This window comes from Tachysurus vachellii, chromosome 9 (genome assembly GCF_030014155.1).
Source record: "Tachysurus vachellii isolate PV-2020 chromosome 9, HZAU_Pvac_v1, whole genome shotgun sequence".
Classification (NCBI taxonomy): domain Eukaryota; kingdom Metazoa; phylum Chordata; class Actinopteri; order Siluriformes; family Bagridae; genus Tachysurus; species Tachysurus vachellii.
In genome coordinates, this window is record NC_083468.1 from 24553926 (window position 1) to 24576397 (window position 22472).

At 41.3% G+C, this 22472-nt stretch overlaps 1 protein-coding gene across 1 annotated transcript in view; it reads right to left on the reverse strand.

Moving 5' to 3' along the window:
• The window catches only part of LOC132851447 (AT-rich interactive domain-containing protein 3B-like), a 63060-nt gene extending 41816 nt beyond the window's left edge, over positions 1 to 21244 (reverse strand). The window contains exons 1-2 of the mRNA XM_060878343.1: positions 20955 to 21244; positions 18576 to 19184 (exon numbers count right to left, since the gene is read on the reverse strand). Coding sequence (XP_060734326.1) covers positions 18576 to 19184; positions 20955 to 20990 — 645 coding nt within the window. The 5' untranslated portion in view covers positions 20991 to 21244. The remainder of the gene's footprint in view (positions 1 to 18575; positions 19185 to 20954) is intronic.
• Between the last annotated feature and the right edge of the window lie 1228 nt (positions 21245 to 22472).

Below are 22472 nucleotides of genomic sequence, written 5' to 3' on the forward strand. Positions count from 1 at the left end.
AACGTGCTGTTTATCAAAGTAAAGATTATAGTAAGGAGTCGCAGGTGTCGGTGCTTTGGAACATTCACAGTGCTTTACAGGAAGGGGAGGGAGATAGGGAGAGAGAGAGAGAGAGAGAGAGAGAGAGAGAACGTGAGAGAGCATGCGAGAGAGAGAAAGAGAGAGAGAGAGAGAGAGAGAGAGAGAGAACGTGAGAGAGCATGCGAGAGAGAGAAAGAGAGAGAGAGAGAGAGAGAGAGAGAGAGAACGTGAGAGAGCATGAGAGAGAGAGAGAGAGAACGTGAGAGAGCATGCGAGAGAGAGAGAGAGAGAGAGAGAACGTGAGATAGCATGAGAGAGAGAGAGAGAGAGAGAGAGAACGTGAGATAGCATGAGAGAGAGAGAGAGAGAACGTGAGAGCATGTGAGAGAGAGAGAGAGAGAGAGAGAGAGAGAACGTGAGATAGCATGAGAGAGAGAGAGAGAGAACGTGAGATAGCATGCGAGAGAGAACATGAGAGAGCATGCGAGAGAGAACATGAGAGAGCATGCGAGAGAGAGAAAGAGAGAGAGAGAGAGAGAGAGAGAGAACGTGAGAGAGCATGAGAGAGAGAGAGAGAGAGAACGTGAGAGAGCATGCGAGAGAGAGAGAGAGAGAGAGAACATGAGATAGCATGAGAGAGAGAGAGAGAGAGAGAGAGAGAGAGAGAGAGAGAGAGAGAGAGAGAACGTGAGAGAGCATGCGAGAGAGAACGTGAGAGAGCATGCGAGAGAGAGAGAGAGAACGTGAGATAGCATGAGAGAGAGAGAGAACGTGAGATAGCATGAGAGAGAGAGAGAGAGAACGTGAGAGAGCATGTGAGAGAGAGAGAGAGAACGTGAGATAGCATGAGAGAGAGAGAGAGAGAGAGAGAGAACGTGAGATAGCATGAGAGAGAGAGAGAGAGAGAGAGAACGTGAGATAGCATGTGAGAGAGAGAGAGAGAGAGAGAGAACGTGAGATAGCATGAGAGAGAGAGAGAGAGAGAGAACGTGAGATAGCATGAGAGAGAGAGAGAGAGAGAGAGAACGTGAGATAGCATGAGAGAGAGAGAGAGAGAGAGAGAGAACGTGAGATAGCATGAGAGAGAGAGAGAGAGAGAGAGAGAGAGAACGTGAGAGAGCATGCGAGAGAGAACGTGAGAGAGCATGCGAGAGAGAGAGAGAGAGAACGTGAGATAGCATGAGAGAGAGAGAGAGAGAGAGAACGTGAGAGAGCATGTGAGAGAGAGAGAGAGAGAGAGAGAGAGAGAGAGAGAGAGAGAGAGAGAGAGAGAGAGAGAGAGAGCATGAGAGAGGGAGAGAGAGAGAGAGGGAGAGAGAGAGAGAGCATGAGAGAGGGAGAGAGAGAGAGAGCATGAGAGAGGGAGAGAGACAGAGAGGGAGAGAGAGAGAGAGAGAACGTGAGAGAGCATGAGAGAGAGAGAGAGAGAGAGAGAACGTGAGAGAGCATGAGAGAGAGAGAGAGAGAGAGAGAGAGAACATGAGAGGGAGAGAGAGAGAAAGAGAGAGAGAACATGAGAGGGAGAGAGAGAGAAAGAGAGAGAGAGAGAGACAGAGCGAGACAGAGAGAGAGAGGGAGAGAAAGAGAGAGACTGGTGATGGAACAGGAAGTGACTTGGCTCTTAGCTTTTTGACAACATTAAGTTATTAAAATAAACGAATCACCATCATCATCATGATCATCAACAGAAAATGTAATAACACTCCTGTCCACGCTGATACACCAAAACAATGCACTCTCGTATGTTACAGTTTCTATGGCAACAACTTATTCACAGTGTTTAGAGGATGTTTGATATAAACAGGTCTGTTGTTTGTACTGTTTAATCAGTCGCCTAATTACAAAATGAATCAAATGTAATCTTCATGTGTTATTTTAAAATCTATATCATCAAATAAAGAGATCGCATTCCCATCGAGCTAAAGCTGAATGTTAAATCATTCATTTGCTGTAATCCAGCGACAGCTGACGTTTTACTTATTAAGTTTAACATATTAACCTTTCATACTTAGCCGAAATGTAAGATGACGTTTATGTAAATAAAGAGCTGTGATTTTGCATAAGTCTAGTCAAAGGTGAAGTTCGGCGTAGTCTTTTATCTAAAGGTCGTGCTGGATATTCGGCTCTATATTGTGACGTATTGAGCGTTACGATAGTGATGTATTACAGAAGCCAATAGAATTCACTAAGGATCAATAGTGTTGTAATCATTAACTTATGATAAATTGTTCATTGTGAGAACATGTTGTTCAGCGTAACACCATCAGGACCCTGGGCTTGAGGGCAAAAGCTAAAAGAGCTTAGCTGCGGTTCGCTGTTTTAAAACCGATTAAAGCCCAAATCAGAGATGGACAAAAAATCTTTTTACTCCAGAGGTCAAGAATCAGAGAAAGGTTACAAATACAAAGAAATAACAGAGTTATAAAACATTTAACTAGATAACACTGGAGCTGTGACATCAACATCAAGGTGTTCTGTGCTTATTATTATTATTATTATTATTATTATTATTATTATTATTATTATTATTATTATTATTCATTCATTCATCTTCTACCGCTTATCCGCACTACCTCGGGTCACGGGGAGCCTGTGCCTATCTCAAGCGTCATCGGGCATCAAGACAGGATACACCCTGGACGGAGTGCCAACCCATCACAGGGCACACACACACTCATTCACTCACGCAATCACACACTAGGGACAATTTTTCCAGAGATGCCATTCAACCTACCATGCATGTCTTTGGACCGGGGGAGGAAACCGGAGTACCCGGAGGAAACCCCCGAGGCACGGGGAGAACATGCAAACTCCACACACACAAGGTGGAGGCAGGAATCGAACCCCGACCCTGGAGGTGTGAGGCAAACGTGCTAACCACTAAGCCACCGTGCCCCCCTATTATTATTATTATTATTATTATTTTATGGGTTGTTGTAATGACAACTTCAAGCTGCATTAACTTGTGACTTTTTGACATCACCCATTAAAAAAAAGAAAAGAAAAAATAGAAAGCTTTAATATTGATTAGTTAATAAAGCTTGTCAGGTAAAGGAAATTAATTTCTATTTCAACATCATTTCATAGATAAACATACGAATGACGTCTCCTTTCCACTGCAAGCACAAGCAGTCTTATGATTCTGTGAACTTGTGACGTTAAACATTTCCTAGAGTCAAAAATGAATCCATATAGTTAAATAAATAAATAAATAAAAAAAAAGCCTGTGTGTGAATTCAAATTTAACACACAATTGTAATACACTGTCTGTGTGAAATTAATGAAAGTTAAGATTCTAATCCTTCGACTGAAAGAGTAATTAAACCTTTTTTCCTTCACATTCTCGAGTTTTGTGACATAATTAGCCTTCGCACATTTCTGTCAGGTTGTTTGGTCTAAAATTTGCCTAATTACTGAGAAACATTTACATACTTCAGTAAATTAAAATGCTGTTATGGAACCACTTCGTTTAGAAATATCTTAAATCTTGAGTCATGTGTTTCAAGTATTTTCTACGACAGAAAACCAAACATACTATTATGAAACTATTATTTCTATATAAGCTGAAATGTTCTTAGATATTCTTCATCTATTTTCTTTATCTGCTTCGCTCATTATTAACATAAATTGTTTTTTAAAATAAAAAAACCAACCAAACAAAAACAAACAGAATAAATAAATACACAGCTTGAAATCTAGAAATAATAATAATTAAAAATAATATCGGCTTTAGTAGAATAATATAACAAATATGAAAGATAACTCTGAATTTATAAGGTGAAATATCTTGAATCTTGAGTCATGTATCTAATATTTTCCAACATAAGACGATAACAAACCAAACATTAAACAATAAACATGCTTTCTGAGCAAAAATGTATTTAAAAGAGAGGGTATTAAGTAATATTAAACCCTAGCTAGAGTCTTTCACTAAAAGCAAACGACAGATTAGGAAAATTTAAAGCTAGAAATGATTCACAGACATCTGGAGCTAAGTGTAATAATCATGTATTAGGTTTATTGTAATCATATCAGAGGAAATGCTAGATAACTGACTCTATTCAAGATATTTTCACTTGCAAAGATGGTGGTGACACTGAGGGTAGACGATAGAGTATTTCAGGGCTCGTAACAAGTGAAGGCTCCGAAGCGTTCATTTTCCCACAAAGCACCTCTGTGAATAAATACTGCCAGCAACACTGAACAAACCCTTTTCCTTTTTCTGCAAAATCGCTGATGCGTTACACGGATTAAACCAACCAGAGGCGAGTTTAAAAAAATAAACCAATAAACAAACAGTAGGTCATTTGTTAAGCAAGTTTCTCAGAGGCAGAGGAAGAAAAACAGGCACATGGCTGATCAGGATGGGAATAAAGTCACAGAGAAGTGCATGCAAATGAGAGAATTAGTCCATATAAATCTAATCCCCTCTACATCTGAATCTGATCTGAGACACTGTCACTTCTTAAAGACGTTTTCAGGCCGGTCCGCTTTTAATAGCTTTTATTCCTCGTCCTCTGAGCTGTTGGATTCTCACCTCTGATGGTGTTGATTAATTGTCTAGAACAGCGTAACTCTCAGGGCAGCTCGTGCCTGGTTTATGGGAATATACTTAGTCCTTCTGATATGTTAACGTTGCCATAGCAACGGCTACGGATTATTTCGTGAATCGGTTTAACTGATTTGAGTTATTTAACAGAGAAAAGAAATCATTTATATGGTGAAGCTGTAACTTATTGAAGGAGTCTTCAGGGTCACAGCTCCAGTGTCACAGCTTTTTACATATTATATATATATCTCTCACACTCTCTCACACAGAGTTGCTGTTAAAATGGCAGACTGTGTGAACTTTATGAACAAGATTCCTCTCTTGATGAGTCAATGTTTAACCCAGCCGTGTGCGTGTGTGTGTGTGTGTGTGTGTGTGTGTGTGTGTAACATATATATGTTTGGTTCATAGTTCTGCTTCACAGGAGTTTATTGGCTCAGGAGTTAATCTGACCTAAGTAGAGTCTGGACTAAAGCTCTGCTCTTCAACTAAATATCAAACACACGTTTGACAGCCGCTGGAGGAGATACAAGCTGCTGGATCAGCGATGTTACACGTTCATCTCGATGGTTATGTAATAATTTAATCTGAATTAAAGAACAGCGATGATTCCTCCAGGGAGTCACTTCAGTCCCTGCATCCTCACGCTGGATAAAATCATCTGCTGAATGAATGACAGTATAAATAATAATACAACAGCTGTATGTCAGGTCAGTAATGACGGTCAAACACACTGATGAGGGATGCATTGATAGCGATACTGGTCATATGTCTGTCCTTATGCTAGTAAGGAACTCTCCGATACCTACATCTGATACCACGTGTCGACGCTCTTGTGAACAGACGACACAAAAGGACATGGATGCATTTCAGTGTGCTCTGGGAGAACATCAAGAAGACGAACTACAGAAATAACCTGGAAAGATCTGGTAAACATTAAAACTCATGAGAATGAGCAGCATACGCTAGCTAGGTGAGGAGAAAAATAAATAAATAAATAAATAAATAAATAAAAGGACCCTAAACAGGGATTGAAGACAAAACCGTATCTGACTCACGATGTATCCAGAAGCACAGATCCTACCTCTTCACTTCTACAGCCGCACACGAGCCGATGATTAATCACGCTTAATCACAGCCGTGACGTTATTTTACATAACCGTTTTCCTGCCCAAGTCATATTGCTAACGAAAATGATGGAGGGTGTTATGACTATCTACAAAATCCAGTCAACTTCAGGCATCTGTTAATAAGCTGAAGATCAAAATAAATTTCTCCTTAAGCACAAGAACCTCAGTGATTTTGAGTTATTAATAATTAAGCCGACCGAAAAATCGGCCTGTGCACAGAAGACACCTGCAGAACATGACAGATGACTCTCTAACGTTTTTTTGCTAGAAAGAATGAGAAAGTCGAGATGAACCATGCTGATAGGGGTGTGAATACTTACGTAACCTAGTTATTGCATCCCAAAAACCTGCATTTAAACAACGGTGTGTAAACTTGTTCTATCCATTGTGTACCCACTATTGTGTGGATTAGAGTACGCTCTGACTGAATGAAGCAGATCTACATCTATTTCTTTTTGTTCCCGTTTTGAACGCCATTTCTTGTTTTTTCAACAATACGATAGCAATCGGCTGTATTAATGACACGGAATGTCACGTTTATCGGCAGAACATCGCGTACAAAACTACAATCCTGATATAACTGTAATGTCTGGGACACAAAGTGGCTGCTCCGGATTCCATCGTGTCGAGCGCCTACACAGAGTGTGATAAGCCTGAAGCTCACTCACACACACACACACACACACACACACACACACACACAGACACACACACAGACACACACAGACACACACACACACTAAAGAAGTTCCTCTTTGGTTTTGCTTTTTTGTTTTTTGTTTTTTAGGTGTGGCAAGCAGAAGAAAAGCTGAAAAGCCTTTGGGGGAGAAAATTCCATGGTAAAGATCTCCACAATGCATAGCAAGAGACTGATTTGTCAGGGAAATTCAGTTGAGATTGAAAATATTCAAATACTCTCCCCATCCCCCATCCGATATCCACACACGTATGCACGCACGTGTATATATATACGTCCACGTTTACATTCAATCGTGCAGGTAAAACCTGCTGGTCCTGCCCTTTGACACGTCGTTATGTTGTGTTTGGTGCTTTTCTATAGGAATCCTGTTTGATCAGCGCCACACCTACAGATAGATTGTGAGCTGGGGCTGTCGAATTTGGCTCAAATATTGGAACTAAGAAAACTTTATACAGAGGAAATATAAAAACAGAATATTTTGAGCTTCAAAATAGACTGATGTTTTACTGAAAAACTCTGGTGTTAAATCGTTGTGACTTCCAGGACACAAGAGTCCTATAAACATGTTATAAACGTGTAAAACGACTTGACTCGCGGCTTCATTAATCGTGTTTTTGTTGATGTTCGATCACTGATTTGTTCGAAGCTGTATTCATGAATTTAAAAACACTGACGCAGGCAAACAGATCTTCAGCTTAAATCTACATTCTGTACAAAAAAAAACAACATGCCGTTATGTGGCTAGTCGTTACGTTTCATTACTGTATATTACACTGGAATCTATATTGATAGTCATTTCTATAGAATTAGTAGATTCTACTGTAAAAGTAATTTTTTATAGACATAGAAGATTCTATATTAACAGTCATTTCTATAGAAATACAGTGATGCCTCGAGATACGAATTTAATTCGTTCCGTGACTTTGCTCGTAACGCAAAACAATTTTCCCCGTTTAAATGAATTGAAATCCCATTAATATAAATGGGATTATTATATTATTATAAATGACAAATATTGTATAAAAACATACAGTAATAAAAAGAGAATGTTAAAAAAATAAACTGGCTTTACTGGAAGATGCGCACGGAGGTTGAGGGAGGAGTAAACAGGAGGAATTTTGTCTCGTACGTACACTTTCGCTTTCGTTCACTTACTCGCTACTGTACACTCTTAATGCTACTTTACACTTAAATGGAACTTAACTAAACTTCACTAAAATTAACGAACTTAAATCAAGCATCGCGTCAGTTCTGGCAGGCCACGTCGTCAAGCGTGCATCAGCTGTTAATCAGCTGTCCACGACGCGCACCAATCCGGTTACGACGTCCATATTACCCGACCATTTAAATTCATAGAGCCGCTCTAGCGCTTCGCTGCTGCCGCGATCTAAACTCCCTCCTCCAACCCCGACTCCACCATGCCGGAACACTGTGTTCCTTGTACCAGTTTACGTCATAAATCTCCACATATTTTTCTCTCTCTCTCTAATTATTTAATTATTTATTTATCAATTCATTCATTTATTACTTTCCAAAAACACGTAAGCGAGCATATCTAATACCATTCATGATTAATGGTTCTGTTATACGGGGGTCTATTCTATTTTCTAGTCGCTGCTCTCCGCGCTCTGACCACGCATGCGCACGGACGGGCGCGTGGATTTTTGCCCAGAACAGAACCATAGCGCCAACACTAACTGTATGCATATCATCTAATAAATTCTCATTTGACAAAGTGGTCCTGACTGAACTGATATTCTCTTAACTTAACTGAACTTAATTGCTACAATTTCTGTTTTCTTTACATTAATTTTACTTAATTTTCTTCATCGCTTTTCTCTCCACTTGTTTTTGCCTTTTTTGTCACTCTTTCCTCACTAACATCTGCCGGTTGTTTTAATAAAAACCTGTCTGGTCGGCATATCAGATGCGGTGTAATCGCACAAGTTAAATTTTTTTAACTGATCCAACGCACAAAACGGATCCGAAAATGACGGATCAGCAGATGGTCGGCACCTCACGCAGCGCCTTTGCGACTCTCCATAGAAAATGAATGACTTCCGGTTTATCGGCCGTCGTTTGTCGTGTGCAGTGGAAAGGCGGCTTCAACCGAGTGAGACGCGGGAAGCTGAGGCAGGGAAACAGAGCACACATGGTTGTTGGGGATCTTTGTTTGGCGGCGGCAGCTCGGATGCTCGTATCTCAAAAATTTGCTCGTATCTCAAGACAAAAATATGGTCGAATCACAGCTCGTATCTCAAAACATTTAAAGCTGTAAAGCTCATTTCTATATGAATAGTCATTTCTATAATATAGTCGATTCTACTGTAAAAGTAATTTCTATAGAAATGATAGATTATAAAGTAAGTCATTCTAAAGTAAAAGTCATTTCTATAGTAATTGTACTGTCTATAGTAGTAGCTGTTTGTATATTAGTAGTGATTTCTATAGAAATAGTAATGTCTATACTAGTTGATATTTTTATATTGATAGTTATTTCTATATTAATCGTTATTTCTAAAGTAGTAGCTAAAACAGCCTTCTTCTGGTCAACTGCAAGGAGAGAGGAGACGACACCAAAAAAACCATTACATGATCATCACGTGCAAGTTGAGTTTTTAATAATAAAACTAGAAGTAGAAGAAGGTCCTGTTTCTGTTTCGTTTTTTCTTCTTCTTTTTTTTCTGTTTTCCCCCCTGGCTGCGAGTGTAAGAATCTGTGATGGAATTTGTGTAAGAGGAGCTCGAGAGATGCAGCACAGCGTCTGTGACTCAGCAGCCTTGCGGAAAACACGCTGCACGTTTCTTGGCACACAAACACAGGAAACCCAGCAAAGCTACAGGGCTTACATCACACGCCGCAAGCCGTGAAATGAAATGCTTCCACCTCTCTCACTGTGTGTGTGTGCGCGTGTGTGTGTGTGTGTGTGCGCGTGCGTGTGTGTACATATACATATATATGTATATGTACACATATATATACACATATACATACATATATACATATATACATATATATACATACATACATACATACACACACATACTCACACACAATGGCACAGAGCCAAGTTGGCTGTCCAGAAGGGCCTCTCTCACACTCTCTTGCGCACACACACACACACACACACACACACTGAGTGTTTTAAGCCATACAAAATTGAGCCACTACTGGGCTGGAGAACTGCCAACACAGCAAACACACACGTACACACACATACATTTACATATACACGCATAGGGTGAAGTTGAGGGTGAGAGAGAGAGAGAGATAAAAGAAAGAAAGAAAGAAAGAAAGAAAGAAAGAAAGAAAGAAAGAAAGAAAGAAAGAAAGAAAGAAAGAAAGAAAGAAAGAAAGAAAGAAAGAAAGAAAGAAAGAAAGAAAGAAAGAAAGAAAGAAAGAAAGAAAGAAAGAAAGAAAGAAAGAAAGAAAGAAAGAAAGAAAGAAAGAAAGAAAGAAAGATTACACAAAGTAAATGTAATGTGTGAAATGAAAGCTCAGCTTGCAGCACATAAACACACTGCTGCAGTGGGGGAGAGAGTGGAGACACACACACAAATCATGGTGGTCTCGTCTAGGTGTTGTCTCCTATTCCTAAACATACCTGTGTGTGTGTGTGTGTGTGTGTGTGCGCGTGTGTGTGTGTTTGAGTTTCCTCAGTCGTCACTTCTCTTTTTTCTCCATTAAAGACTGCTGTATAAATGAGTTCACTGAGGTCCAACTGTAAACTTGTGGGATGCCTTTAATAGAGTGCTGGGGTTAGAACACACACACACACACACACACACACACACGCGCGCATGCACAGGTAGGAAATACTACAGGGGAAAAAAATTAAATGAAAGAAAGAAAGAGAAAGGGAGCATAGAGAGAAAACTAAAAAACCTTGAGGGAGAGAAGGAAGGAAATATGGAAGGAGAAAAAAAAATGCAAAAAACAAAATGGAGATGAAAGGAAGATAGGAAAAATATGGAAATACAAAAGGACAGGAAGCAAAAGAAACTTGGAAGGAAGGAACTAGGGAAAGACAGGAATAGAAAGGAAATTGAATGAAAAAGAAAAAGGAGGAAAAGAAATAGAGAAAGAGAAATGAAAAGGGAGAGAGAAGGAAGGAAGGAAGGAATGAACAAAGTAAAGGTAGGAATAGGACAGAAAGTCTACTTTCTAGAAAGAAGGAGGGAATGATGGAAAGAAGGGAAGCCATGTGTGAACTGTGGATAAATAATGTGTGCTGCTAGGCTCTAAAGAGAGATCCTGAGCATGAGGCTGGGCAGGAAATGCAAACATCATTCAAACATCGTCACGCAAACATCATTCATCTCCAACAAGCAGCTCATCCTCTGACTGTATTCATCCCTGACCTCTGACCTCTGAGTCCTGGACACACACAGGAAGTGGAGACTTCTCTACAACTGCCCTATATCTCAATAAACAAACAAACAAACAAACAAACAAATAAAAAAATAAAAAAATAATGGAGAAGCTCAGACAGACTGAGAAGAAGTGTGTGTGTGTGTGTGTGTGCGTGCGCGCGCGTGTGTGTGTGCGTGTTTCTCCGTCTCCATCCAGCTGCTCGTTTGATGAAGGAAACAAAACAGTTAAAGACGTATTTTCACAACAAATACAGATTTGGGGTGAAACGAGCTGAAACGAAGCTGCAGTCGTTGTGTTTTTTCTCTTTAGAGGTCGATACACAGCGATCGCTGTGTGAGGATTAACACTACGCCCTCCTGCTGGCCCACGCTTGTTGCTGTAGGACAAACCGCACACGAGAAGACAATTTGCACAAGTCGACTGATACATGTAAAGTTCGGAATGGTTAACGTTACCACGTCCATTTCCTTCATGTCAAATGCGACAAAGCTGCTGCAGATTCATAAAAATCCCACATATTTTGCATGAGGTCAGATTAGTGTGTGGATGGAAAACACCGATGTGTGTGTGTGTGTGTGTGTGTGTGTGTGGTTACTCCTGTGATGCATGAGACGTGACTTTTTCAGGAATTAATCTTCCACAGAGCAAAGAATAAGCACTGAAACTCTAGAATATGTTTTAAAATGATTTTTAAAAAATAAAATAAATTAAAAACAATGGATCAGATCTGAGGGGGGCACAGTGGCATAGTGGTTAGCACGTTCGCCTCACACCTCCAGGGTCGGGGGTTCGATTCCCGCCTTTGCCTTGTGTGTGTGGAGTTTGCATGTTCTCCCCGGGCCTCGGGGGTTTCCTCCGGGTACTCCGGTTTCCTCCCCCGGTCCAAAGACATGCATGGTAGGTCGATTGGCATCTCTGGAAAATTGTCTGTAGTGTGTGATTGTGTGAGTGAATGAGAGTGTGTGTGTGCCCTGTGATGGGTTGGCACTCCGTCCAGGGTGTATCCTGCCTCGATGCCCAATGACGCCTGAGATGACTACCCGAGGTAGTGCGGATAAGCGGTAGAAAATGAGTGAGTGAGTGAGTGAGTGGATCAGCTCTGACCCTCAAATCACAAATAACGATGCTGAACAGATTTATATATTTAAAAGTGGATAAAAAGGCTGACATTTTAACATTTTGTGATTACACTTCAGACAAACCACAAATTCGGGCCAGTTAACCGTAATGAACGATGAATTTTCCTTTCCAGATAAGACGAGCACACTGCTGTTGGTCCTGTGAGCAGACGTTTAGATTAGATGTCACTTGGACCTGGGTGTAAGGAGATCCCTTCAGATTCACAAGTAGGAACTTCTGAGTTGAGAAGACGTCGCTGCTGCTTCTGTTCTGTCAAACAGCGCTGTAGGGTTAGTGGTACTAAACTCCCCAGATATTGTGACACAGCAATTAACAGACTAGATCTGAGAGAAACTGACAGATGAGTAGCTCGGCGCTTCTACGGTGTGTTTCTCTCGAGTACACGACAGCACATAGCTTTTTACTTTTTTTTTCCTCAGGGGAGTACGACAAAGTTCAATCTCTTTTTTTAATAAAACAGGAAGTGGAGTTGCTGAAATACGGTGAGATGAATGTAATCAGGAAGAAGCGCCTGAACTCAAACGCTATAAAAAGTGGATGTGGTTAAATGAACCTGTAACTGATGGAGTTTTCTAAATACAACCTTGTTGAACCCTGATGTGGGATTCAGAGTCACTGATCCATGCTAATATTACTAATAACACACACACACACACACACACACACACACACACACACACCTTAACACAATCCTCAGAGAATCTCAGGTAGACAGTCGAGCTGTTTGAAGGTTTAACCCTTTAATTCAGGAATGTTTTTTCTGGGTGGGGCAGAGCAGTGTTGAAACAGAGCAATACGTCCTGCTCCCAACCCCCAATGAATTCACACACACACACACACACACACACACACACACACACACACACACACACACACACACACACACAAGCCTTCCCCTCTCTCTCTCTATCTCCCCCTCCCCCGACACCACAGCCTCCTACATTCAATACCTCTATTTCTGGCCCTCAGGAATCTTCAAGGCCCTGATGATAGGGGCAGGACTGTGCAAGCAGTGCCATGCACACACACACACACACACACACACACAAGCGTATGTTTACCCACGACCACCTAACAAACACTCCCTCCGTCTCTCACTTTTGCACACTCAGACCTTTGTTCCAGTGCTTCATTTTCAGCGCAATTTAAACATTCTTTTTTTTTCCGTATAAAATAAACTTCTCTCACTCTAATAAACACACAAATCAAACTTCACATCTCACATACTTGGTTAAAAAGATGCTTTAAATATGACTGTGGACATCAGCGCTTTGTGTGATCGAAAGATTTACAAGCGCCACATGGATGAAAATTAGGTTGGGGCGGAACTTCTTTCCGTCTCTCTGTCCGTCTCCGTCTCTCTGTCCGTGTCTGTCTCTCTGTCCCTGTCTCTGTCCCTCTCCCTCTCCCTATTACACACACACACACACACACAGGCATGTTTGCTGCTGTATGAAGTGTCTGTTAATGAGGCGCAGCACACTCTAATGATGCATCTGTCTGCAGCACGCATCAGTACAGCGGCACAAATACCATAAACATCAGTGGCTTTGCACTGCTACAGTATGTCAAACATCACGCTCGTGTTAATGAGGCACCAGAATGATCTCCACATAATGCTGAATGAATACGTGTTACATGGACAGGTGCAGACTTGTAGAAAGTGTTCATCACGTTCAGTAACGACGACTGCGTCATACTCTGCTGGACTATCTTTAGATCCGTGTTTATCATCTTTAATTGGGACTTTCAACATTTGGGGGAAAAAGGTGTCAGTTCTCTCACTGTGTCTCACGCCTCTAGGACCTGACATGTACACGGGTACGTGCTACATGCTAACAGATGTGTTTAGTGAGAGCTTAGCGATTTCTCACTGCAGTGACTGTTGTGCAGTCCAGTTTACAGCTATTATGTTCTAGTAGATCATTAATAAAACGTCAGATTCATTCATTGGCTGTGCTCGCTTAGTGGGAGGGGCATACTGTCTCTCTCCTGTCAATCACATACAGATTAGACTAGCCAATCACAGGCGTGTGTGAGTTGTATGCAGAAGTTCTCAGCTGTTTGAAAAGTGAGTAGCTTTCGTATGACTGGAAGACATAGAAACATAACATCGGCCTTCACCTTGAAGCTTGCTAAATATCTCAGGGGCGTGAAAATTTTCACACTCGTCGTCTAACACGCTAAAATCCTTCAAGCTCTCTGAGATCACAAAACTCAGGACTTCTGGTAGTTCCCAGAATATCTAAGTCTACTAAAGGCGGTAGAGTGTTTTCTTATTTAGCTCCCAAACTTTGGAATAGTCTTCCTGATAGTGTTCGGGGCTCAGACACACTTTCCCAGTTTAAATGTAGATTAAAAACTCATCTCTTTAGTCAGGCGTACACATAATACATCCCATAATATTGTGCACTATTACATCAGACTTGCAAATATTATGTACAGCAGATATGTTAATCCCTCTTCACTGCTTCTCTCTTTCTACCCATCTTGAGGCATCCAGAAACTGTACCAGTTCTGATCGTCTTCGTGCGATGAAGATTTTGGACCTCCACTGAAATGAGGCCGACTGAGGAGGATGAGGTTCCCCTTTGAGTCTGGTTCCTCTCGAGGTTTCTTCCTTTACCATCTAAGGGAGTTTTTCCTTGTCACTGCTGCCTGAGTCACCTCAGACTTTCTCATTGGGGATAAATACAAAACACATTGTGAACTAAATATATCTAATATTTATCTTGAATTTTGTATTATATTAATCTTTATATTAACCTTTTGTTCTATGTTTATGTTCTGTAAAGCTGCTTTGAGACAATGTCAATTGTAAAAAGCACCATACAAATAAACTTGAATTGAATAGTGTTTTAATAACTTTTAGCTTCGTTTGTGAAGAACTAAAATGAGCTCATGTGAGATCATCTGTCTGAATATTTAGCTTCATAAAAGTAAGAGAAGCCAGTTTTCCAATCTTCTTCACGTGAGCTGAGGAGTTTGTGGAGAACGTCTGACGGACCCGGTTTCATCCACTGCTCCGTCCATCACAGATGAAGCATAACCAAGGCTGTTGCCCCCTCCAGATCTCTTACACAAGCCTTATCGATCGATCGTCTGTGCTGAATCAGCTCGCTGCCTTACTGCGGAAACACTTTAATTATGCAACATCCAGTCACTCCTTCTATAAACAACGTGGAGGAGGAGGAGAAGATGATGATGATGTAATAGCGTTTCTATAGTAACTAAGATCTTGCACATGGACTCGTATACCAGACACTCCACACAATCTAAATATCTAATAAAATAGCTGCTGATGTGGCGACTTTCTCCGTGACCAGGCATTTATTTGATATTCATGGAAGGAGCCTTCAATTTCAGAGCTTTGTAACAGTCAAGAAAAGAAAGTTTCAGTTGTTTCATCAAATATGACAAGCTGCATGTTTTTGCCTTATAAAAAACTTGTAATACTTGTAATACAAGTGACAACAGGAACAGACTTGTTTCACAACAGTAACAATAAATGGATTTAAAAAAACCATGATGTGAGGCTGTGGTGAACTGCTGTGGTGAAAGAATCAAACGCTTTTCTAGGAACGCACTTTTTTGTCGAGTTTGGTTGTTGGTTGTTCCTCTGTAGAGGTGCGTCAAGAAATTGTGGCTTCTCTTACAATAAAATCTCCTTCTCAACATACACACACAACACACACAAGCTGTTGAGTAAACATTGCTTGCGTTCTCCAATTAAAATCCTATTAATCACTATAGGATGAGAGAGAGAGAGAGAGAGAGAGAGAGAGAGAGAGTGAAGGGGGGCTAGCGATGTTGCTAACACCACAGGGAGGGCCCCAGGACCCCAGAGACACACAAGGGATTATGGGGTCAGTAGTATGTCCTACTGCGCCTCCCCACCCGCCGCCCGCCCGCCCACACACACACACACACACACACACACATACACACACATACACACACATACACACACATACACACACATACACACACATATACACACACATATACACACACATATACACACACACACACACACACACACACACACACTTAACTCACAAACATCAAGATGGTGAATCAGCAATCGCTTGTGTAATAAACTAATGAATATGTTCAAAATACTTTTCATTTCTTTTTTTATATTTCAGAGACTTCTACAGTGAACGATCCAAATAAGTCACAAAAAAGTGTAATTGTTGTGTAAAAGCTTTCTGTAAGCAGATGTCTGTTTAGCGGTTTTGGGCTCCAGTGTCAGTGTGTAAGGTTTCTGAGGCAAGAAAATCAACAGAGAAACAGAGAGAGAGACAAAGAGACAGAGAGACAGAGAGAGAGAGAGACAGAGAGAGCGGAAGGTTAAGAGACAGACATAGACAAAGATACACAGAAAGAGAGATAGACAAATTGAAGGATAAACAAAGCCGGAGAGAGAGTGAAAGAGACAGACAAACGCATGTAAACATACAAGGGATAGACAGAGTGAGCAAACGTGCAAGACAGACAAAAAGAGAGAGAGGAAAAAGAGAGAGGGAGAGTAAACATACAGAAATGTTAGTGATTCATTTGACCAAAATCCAAAATGAATCGGAATCAAATCGAATCAGTTGAAAAGTCGACACTGATAAGACTTTGGGATTTCCATCAAGAGACCACAAACGTGTGCAAGACAGTTGTTCGGAGGAGCAGAGAGACGAGTGCAAGCTGTTGAGAGCTAGAGCGTTTATCACTGCTGTGACGCATGACTGGTTTCGTGGATGTTCTGTAGGATTAAAATAAGATTAAATAAAACTCTAATTGGAGATAAAGTGTGTGCTCACACACATGTTGGCAAACTGCTGTGGTGTAAAAGGAACTTCAGACTTCAGGACATGTTGTTATTTCAAAAAATAAGGAACAAGAACTCTGAGGTCTATGCTGCTGATAATGTTCCTATAACTGCATCGGTGTGTTTTATTTCTTGATTACAGCCCATTAAACAGCTTCACTAACGGAAGCCATCTGTTAGTCCCGATCGTCCTCGTAATCACATTTATCCACTTACGGCGACGTGCGGAGATGAAAAAGAGTTTTAAAAAATCCGTCCTGGGATCGTTTCTATGGCGACAGCTACCCCACAGGGACTGCGGATTTGAATAAATGTTGATGTGGTGTTAATCCGTTTTCTTTATCGCTCCTACGATGCTCACAGATGTCGAGTGAGCACTGAGATTTCGCAGCAACTCCTTTGTGCTGTTTTAACCGCACAAAACCGTCTCGTTTCACTTCCTCTCCTCCGCATCGACCCTCATCAGCTGGTGGTGTGATGATGGCACGCTCTGAGGAAATGAGGCCTCAGAGGGAGTGTGTGCTGGCACACATCCAGCACAGGAGTCACGTTCACTCACACACATTTACTTTCAGTTTTAAAATGAATGTTACAGTCTGTGCCAGGAAATTCCTGTGGAGGACTATGCTATGTTTTAACACCACTTTACACAAACACACACACAGACAGACAAACAGACAGACAAACACACACAGACAGACACACAGACAGACACACAGACAGACACACAGACAGACACACAGACAGACACACAGACAGACGCCTTCTGGGAACTGGTCCTTACACACCCTGGAGTCTGGCCAAGTGCTGCTGAGATTCAGCCAGGAGCATATAAAACACACACACACACTCCAGGGAGAGCGAGTGCAAAGTGAAAGCGTGACGTATGAGCTCTGGCTTGATGCCAGCACACACTTCCAGGGTTTTCTCTCTCCACACAGCTGACAGCAGGCACTGCTTGGCGTGACTCAGACGTCCGCAGGCTCTGTGGGATTAGTACGCACGGCGCTTGGCGCGGCTCCAGCTCTCTAACAGGCGACTGAAAAGCATTTGAGCTGTCAGCAGCGGGCACTCGTATTACACCACGCAAAATAAGAGAAAAGAGTGTTTCAGGGAGAGAGAGAGAGGGAGAGAGGAAAAGGTACTGTGTGCTGAGAGCATGATGTGTACCAAGCAAACAGCAAGGCAAAAAAAATTAGAATATTCCAAGACACGTTTGATGTGTAATGTTTGCTTCTTAAGTTTTGAGGTGAATCGAAGTCTTGCACAACATCATGTTTATTTTTTAAATATAAGAATATGATTAAACCGATTTCTCGCTAGCGACAGATATCCCAGTTTTACTACAAATCTAAAGGATCAGGAGGAGTTTCTTTAGTTTGCATATGTAGTGTTTAGCCTGTTTGACTCCAGCCCTGATGTGTTCTACGCATCAGTGCGTTTTTTTTTTATACAGGTGAGAACATGTGGACTAAACCTACTGAACCCATAGTGTCTGAGCTGAGAGGTCTCAGTCTGCCACCAATAAAACAATGAGAAAAGCCAGTGGACTCAATCAACTCAACTGCAAGGAGTGAATCAAAAGTAGTGAAAGGATAAAACGGAGCCAGATCTAGAGCAGCAGAGAAATGCCAGGAGTTCTGGAGATTCTGACTGATGTACAATAACAGAAAATAAACACTAGATGCAAGTCATAATGTGGGAAGCTATTTTTATAACCATTTAATGAAGAAGTTTTTTTACACACCCCTCAGGGAACGTTTTAGATCAAAATGGATTAACAGGTGTGTTTAATTTATATAATACAAGGACGAAAACAGGGAAGTGTTTCATTCTTACCTGTTTAATGTGTTCATCGTAGCCCCAGTCGGCCTGTTCATTTGGAGATGCGGCCGTTTGCGGACCAGCAGGTGAAAGGTCTTCCTCCGGCTCCTGTTTGACTCTGATGGGAGACGCGTCATCTCTCTGAATTCTGGTTCCTGCCGCAGTGCTGGCTGAGTAACCTGTAAACTGCCTGGCTAAGGCACTCTGTTGTAGCGCCAGCGTCTGCTTCCGCAAAAACTCCAGCCCACTCACTGGGCTGTCGTCATCTTCCTCCTCCTCCTCGCTGCCTTCGTTGGCCATCGGTTCCTCTTCATCATCGTTATCAGCATCGATGTCTTCGTCGTCGTCGCCCGAGTCCCTGCCCCGAGTGACTTCGTCCAGCCTCTCCACGTGCCCCTGGGCCTTTCCGCTATTGCCCATTGAAGATGCCCGAGCTGCTGCCAGGATAGTGTGCTGAGCGGCCACTTGTTGAGCGTACATCAGATGAGCGTCACGCAGACGCCGCTCCTTGCGCTCCATCTCCAAACGTGCTTGTTGCTGCCGCTGCAAATGCTCCATCACGGCTTCGAGCTTCACCCCCGCTGCACCTCCCTGAGGGTAAACGCTGCCTCCTAAACTGCTCTCCTGAGAGAAATAATGAGAGGATGGTGGGGAAAGGAGGAAGTAACATAGTCATCAATGACCTGCCATAAACAGGCAACTCTAATTACATCTCAGAAAGCGCTGAAGCTTCTCATGAAACCAAATCCCTTTAATCCAATCATCAGAATGTCACAAAACTCACAACAGCAATCTGATATCTAAAAGATCTCTTGCTACTCGGCGCAGTCACTCGTCACTCACGGTATTATTCATCGTTTTTCCTACAATCAGAGCAGCTGAATATTTGTCCTTCTTCGATCTATATCGCATTGCTGAGTGCACTGGATCAATATCTTAGCCTGGAGCTATTCTCTCTGAAATAATGCATGAGCCAGCACAAGGCTTTCTAGGTGTAATTGTGTGTCAGGACTTGGAGGGGGGTAGTAAAGGGGGCAATAAATTATACAGCTGCCTTTGATCTCCAATTAACATTCGGTGGATGTGAAGATTAGGGTTACGCTGTGAGCAATAGGAAGTGTATAAACAAGTAAAACATTTCCAGGCTTTAGAATGAGTCAATTATTTGATGAGTGATTTGAGAGCTCTGTTGGGGCCATGATGTTTTCATCAGACACCCAGAGGACTATGATGAGGTCTGGATTAAAAGGGAGTCTAATGCTAAATAAAGAACAAAGTCAAAATTCTGGCCATTATGAAAAATACAACCTTACAACCATAAATTGCAACGATCATAAACACAGACTAGTTCCATCCTGTGGAGAAGAACTACATAAAAATATACATTACCACACCCACGTGCTCTTTTTATTTAGACATATTTAAACATAATTATACGGATATAAATAGGTCCATAATGTGAGATATAATTATAGGTCATGTTACAAGTCGCTTCTGGTCAAATTACGCAAATGAAAACCTTTCGGTTTGGGTGAAAAGGAACTCCGAAACCGCACACATACGAAGTGTGCGCACACACTCTCGCACACACTCTCGCACACACTCTCGCACACACTCTCGCACACACTCTCGCACACACTCTCGCACACACTCTCGCACACACACACACTCTCGCACACACACACACTCTCGCACACACACACACTCTCGCACACACACACACTCTCGCACACACACACACTCTCGCACACACACACACTCTCGCACACACACACACTCTCGCACACACACACTCTCACACACACACACTCTCACACACACACACTCTCACACGCACACACTCTCACACGCACACACTCTCACACGCACACACTCTCGCACACACACACACACTCTCACACACACACACACACTCTCACACACACACACTCTCACACACTCTCTCTCTCTCTCTCTCACACACACACACACACACACACACACACACACACATACATACTATCACACACTCACACACTAACACACACACACCGCTATCACACACTCTTTAGTACGCTAGCACGCAGCACGGCACGTAGTCATGACGACGCCCGAGCACGCGAGCGTTAATTACGTAGCCTACTATGTTCCCATAGATACTACTTAGTACGCTTGGATACTGTTTTACCAAGAAAAAAGTGTCAACTTTTACACTTACATCATAATAACACTAATAACACTAATAATAATAATAATAATAATAATAATATGTTAGATACGTGTGTGTTTATGAGGCTCACGAGACCTCTATAGTTCACACAGAATGAAGCTGTAGGTGATTTAGGAGCCCACACAGAGGTTATAACCGTCCTTATAGAGGTTTTAATCACGTCCGAGTGTCTCCGGGTCACTCACCATATGAGTCTTGCCGCTGTTGGAGTTGTCCACCATCCCTTCAGCTCTGAGACACTTTACCTCACTTCACTGTGTCAACCGTCAACAAGAGCGCGCGCGCACGCAACTTATCAACGGAGCCGTATAAATAACGATTAAAACAACAACGACGACAACTAAATACTCGATAACTACGGATAACGGATAACGAAGTCCACTCGGGTCTAAAAAAACACAAGTTTAACGCGTCGCGAGAGGACGGAAACGTGAAGAAACCGATCACATAACGTCCTAACGCCTGTAGCGTTCAGGTTGCGGCTCGCGCTTGGATTAACACCACGCCCCTCCTCCTGTATCGAAACCACGCCCCATACACTACAAAACCCCGCCCACTTCACTGGCAGCATGCTCCTTTTCACAGCTCTATTATATTAATTTTATTATCATTTTTATTGCAATATTATGTATTAAATAACATACACATTTTAAAATATATATATATATATATATATATATTTTAAAAACTAACAAATAATTATATTTATTTAATTATTATTATTTTTTTTTATAATAATTAATAATTATTGTGATCAATCTGATCCGTTTCACACCCTCTAGTCTGAGATTTAAACGTGTTCTAGTTATAAAATCAGTACTTTTCTTTAAGAAATAATGTTTATAAGGAGGTAGACACACACTGGTGATTACAATCAATAATCATGATGGCATAAAAATAAATAAATAAATCATAGTCAGTGTTTTTCCTTGGACTCCTGTTTACTATCAGTGACAGATTATAATCTCACTGTGACAGATTTTATTAGATCTATATTTGTTCATTGGAAACAGACTGAACGCAAAACAGGGAGAAAAAAATACAAAGTAATAATAATCTCTCGTTATATATCAGCTTTCATACAGATAAAAAGGTCATTCATATTACTTTACAACATGACAGTCGTATAACAAACAGCACAGTGAAGTGAATGCTTACAGGCTGAAAAGATCAAATCAGTTGCAATAAGATTTAACAAGACTAATTAAACAATTAAAATCATTTCTAGCTCACTACTGACACCTAGTGGCAAAATGTAATAACACAGCGACTAGTGGGAAGAAATCCAAGCAATTGGACTGGACTGATAAATTTGTAAGATTGTTGGTCAGCTGAAAACCTTCTAGACTTTTATATAAAAAAATATAAAAAATTCAAGGGGGAGAGAACATTCTTTTCCTTTTTTTAAATCATGCTATCTTTATGTATTGTTTTTCCTTTACACCACTATGCTGTTTTAAATAGTTTCTATATTAATGACTTGTTTTGTGTTATTTAATACAGATAATGTGTTATTGCTGTAGATGCTAAAAGTGTAAAGGTTTCTCTTAAGAGACATTTATGGAAGGAGTCTCCAGTGTCAGAGCTTTTAACGGAGGAATTTAGAAACGTGAAAATGCAACGTCTCTCTGTTTAATAAACACAAATCTGTAATCAGTGATATATTCCTGCCTAATGAGGAATAAACCACCAAGTGTTTTATT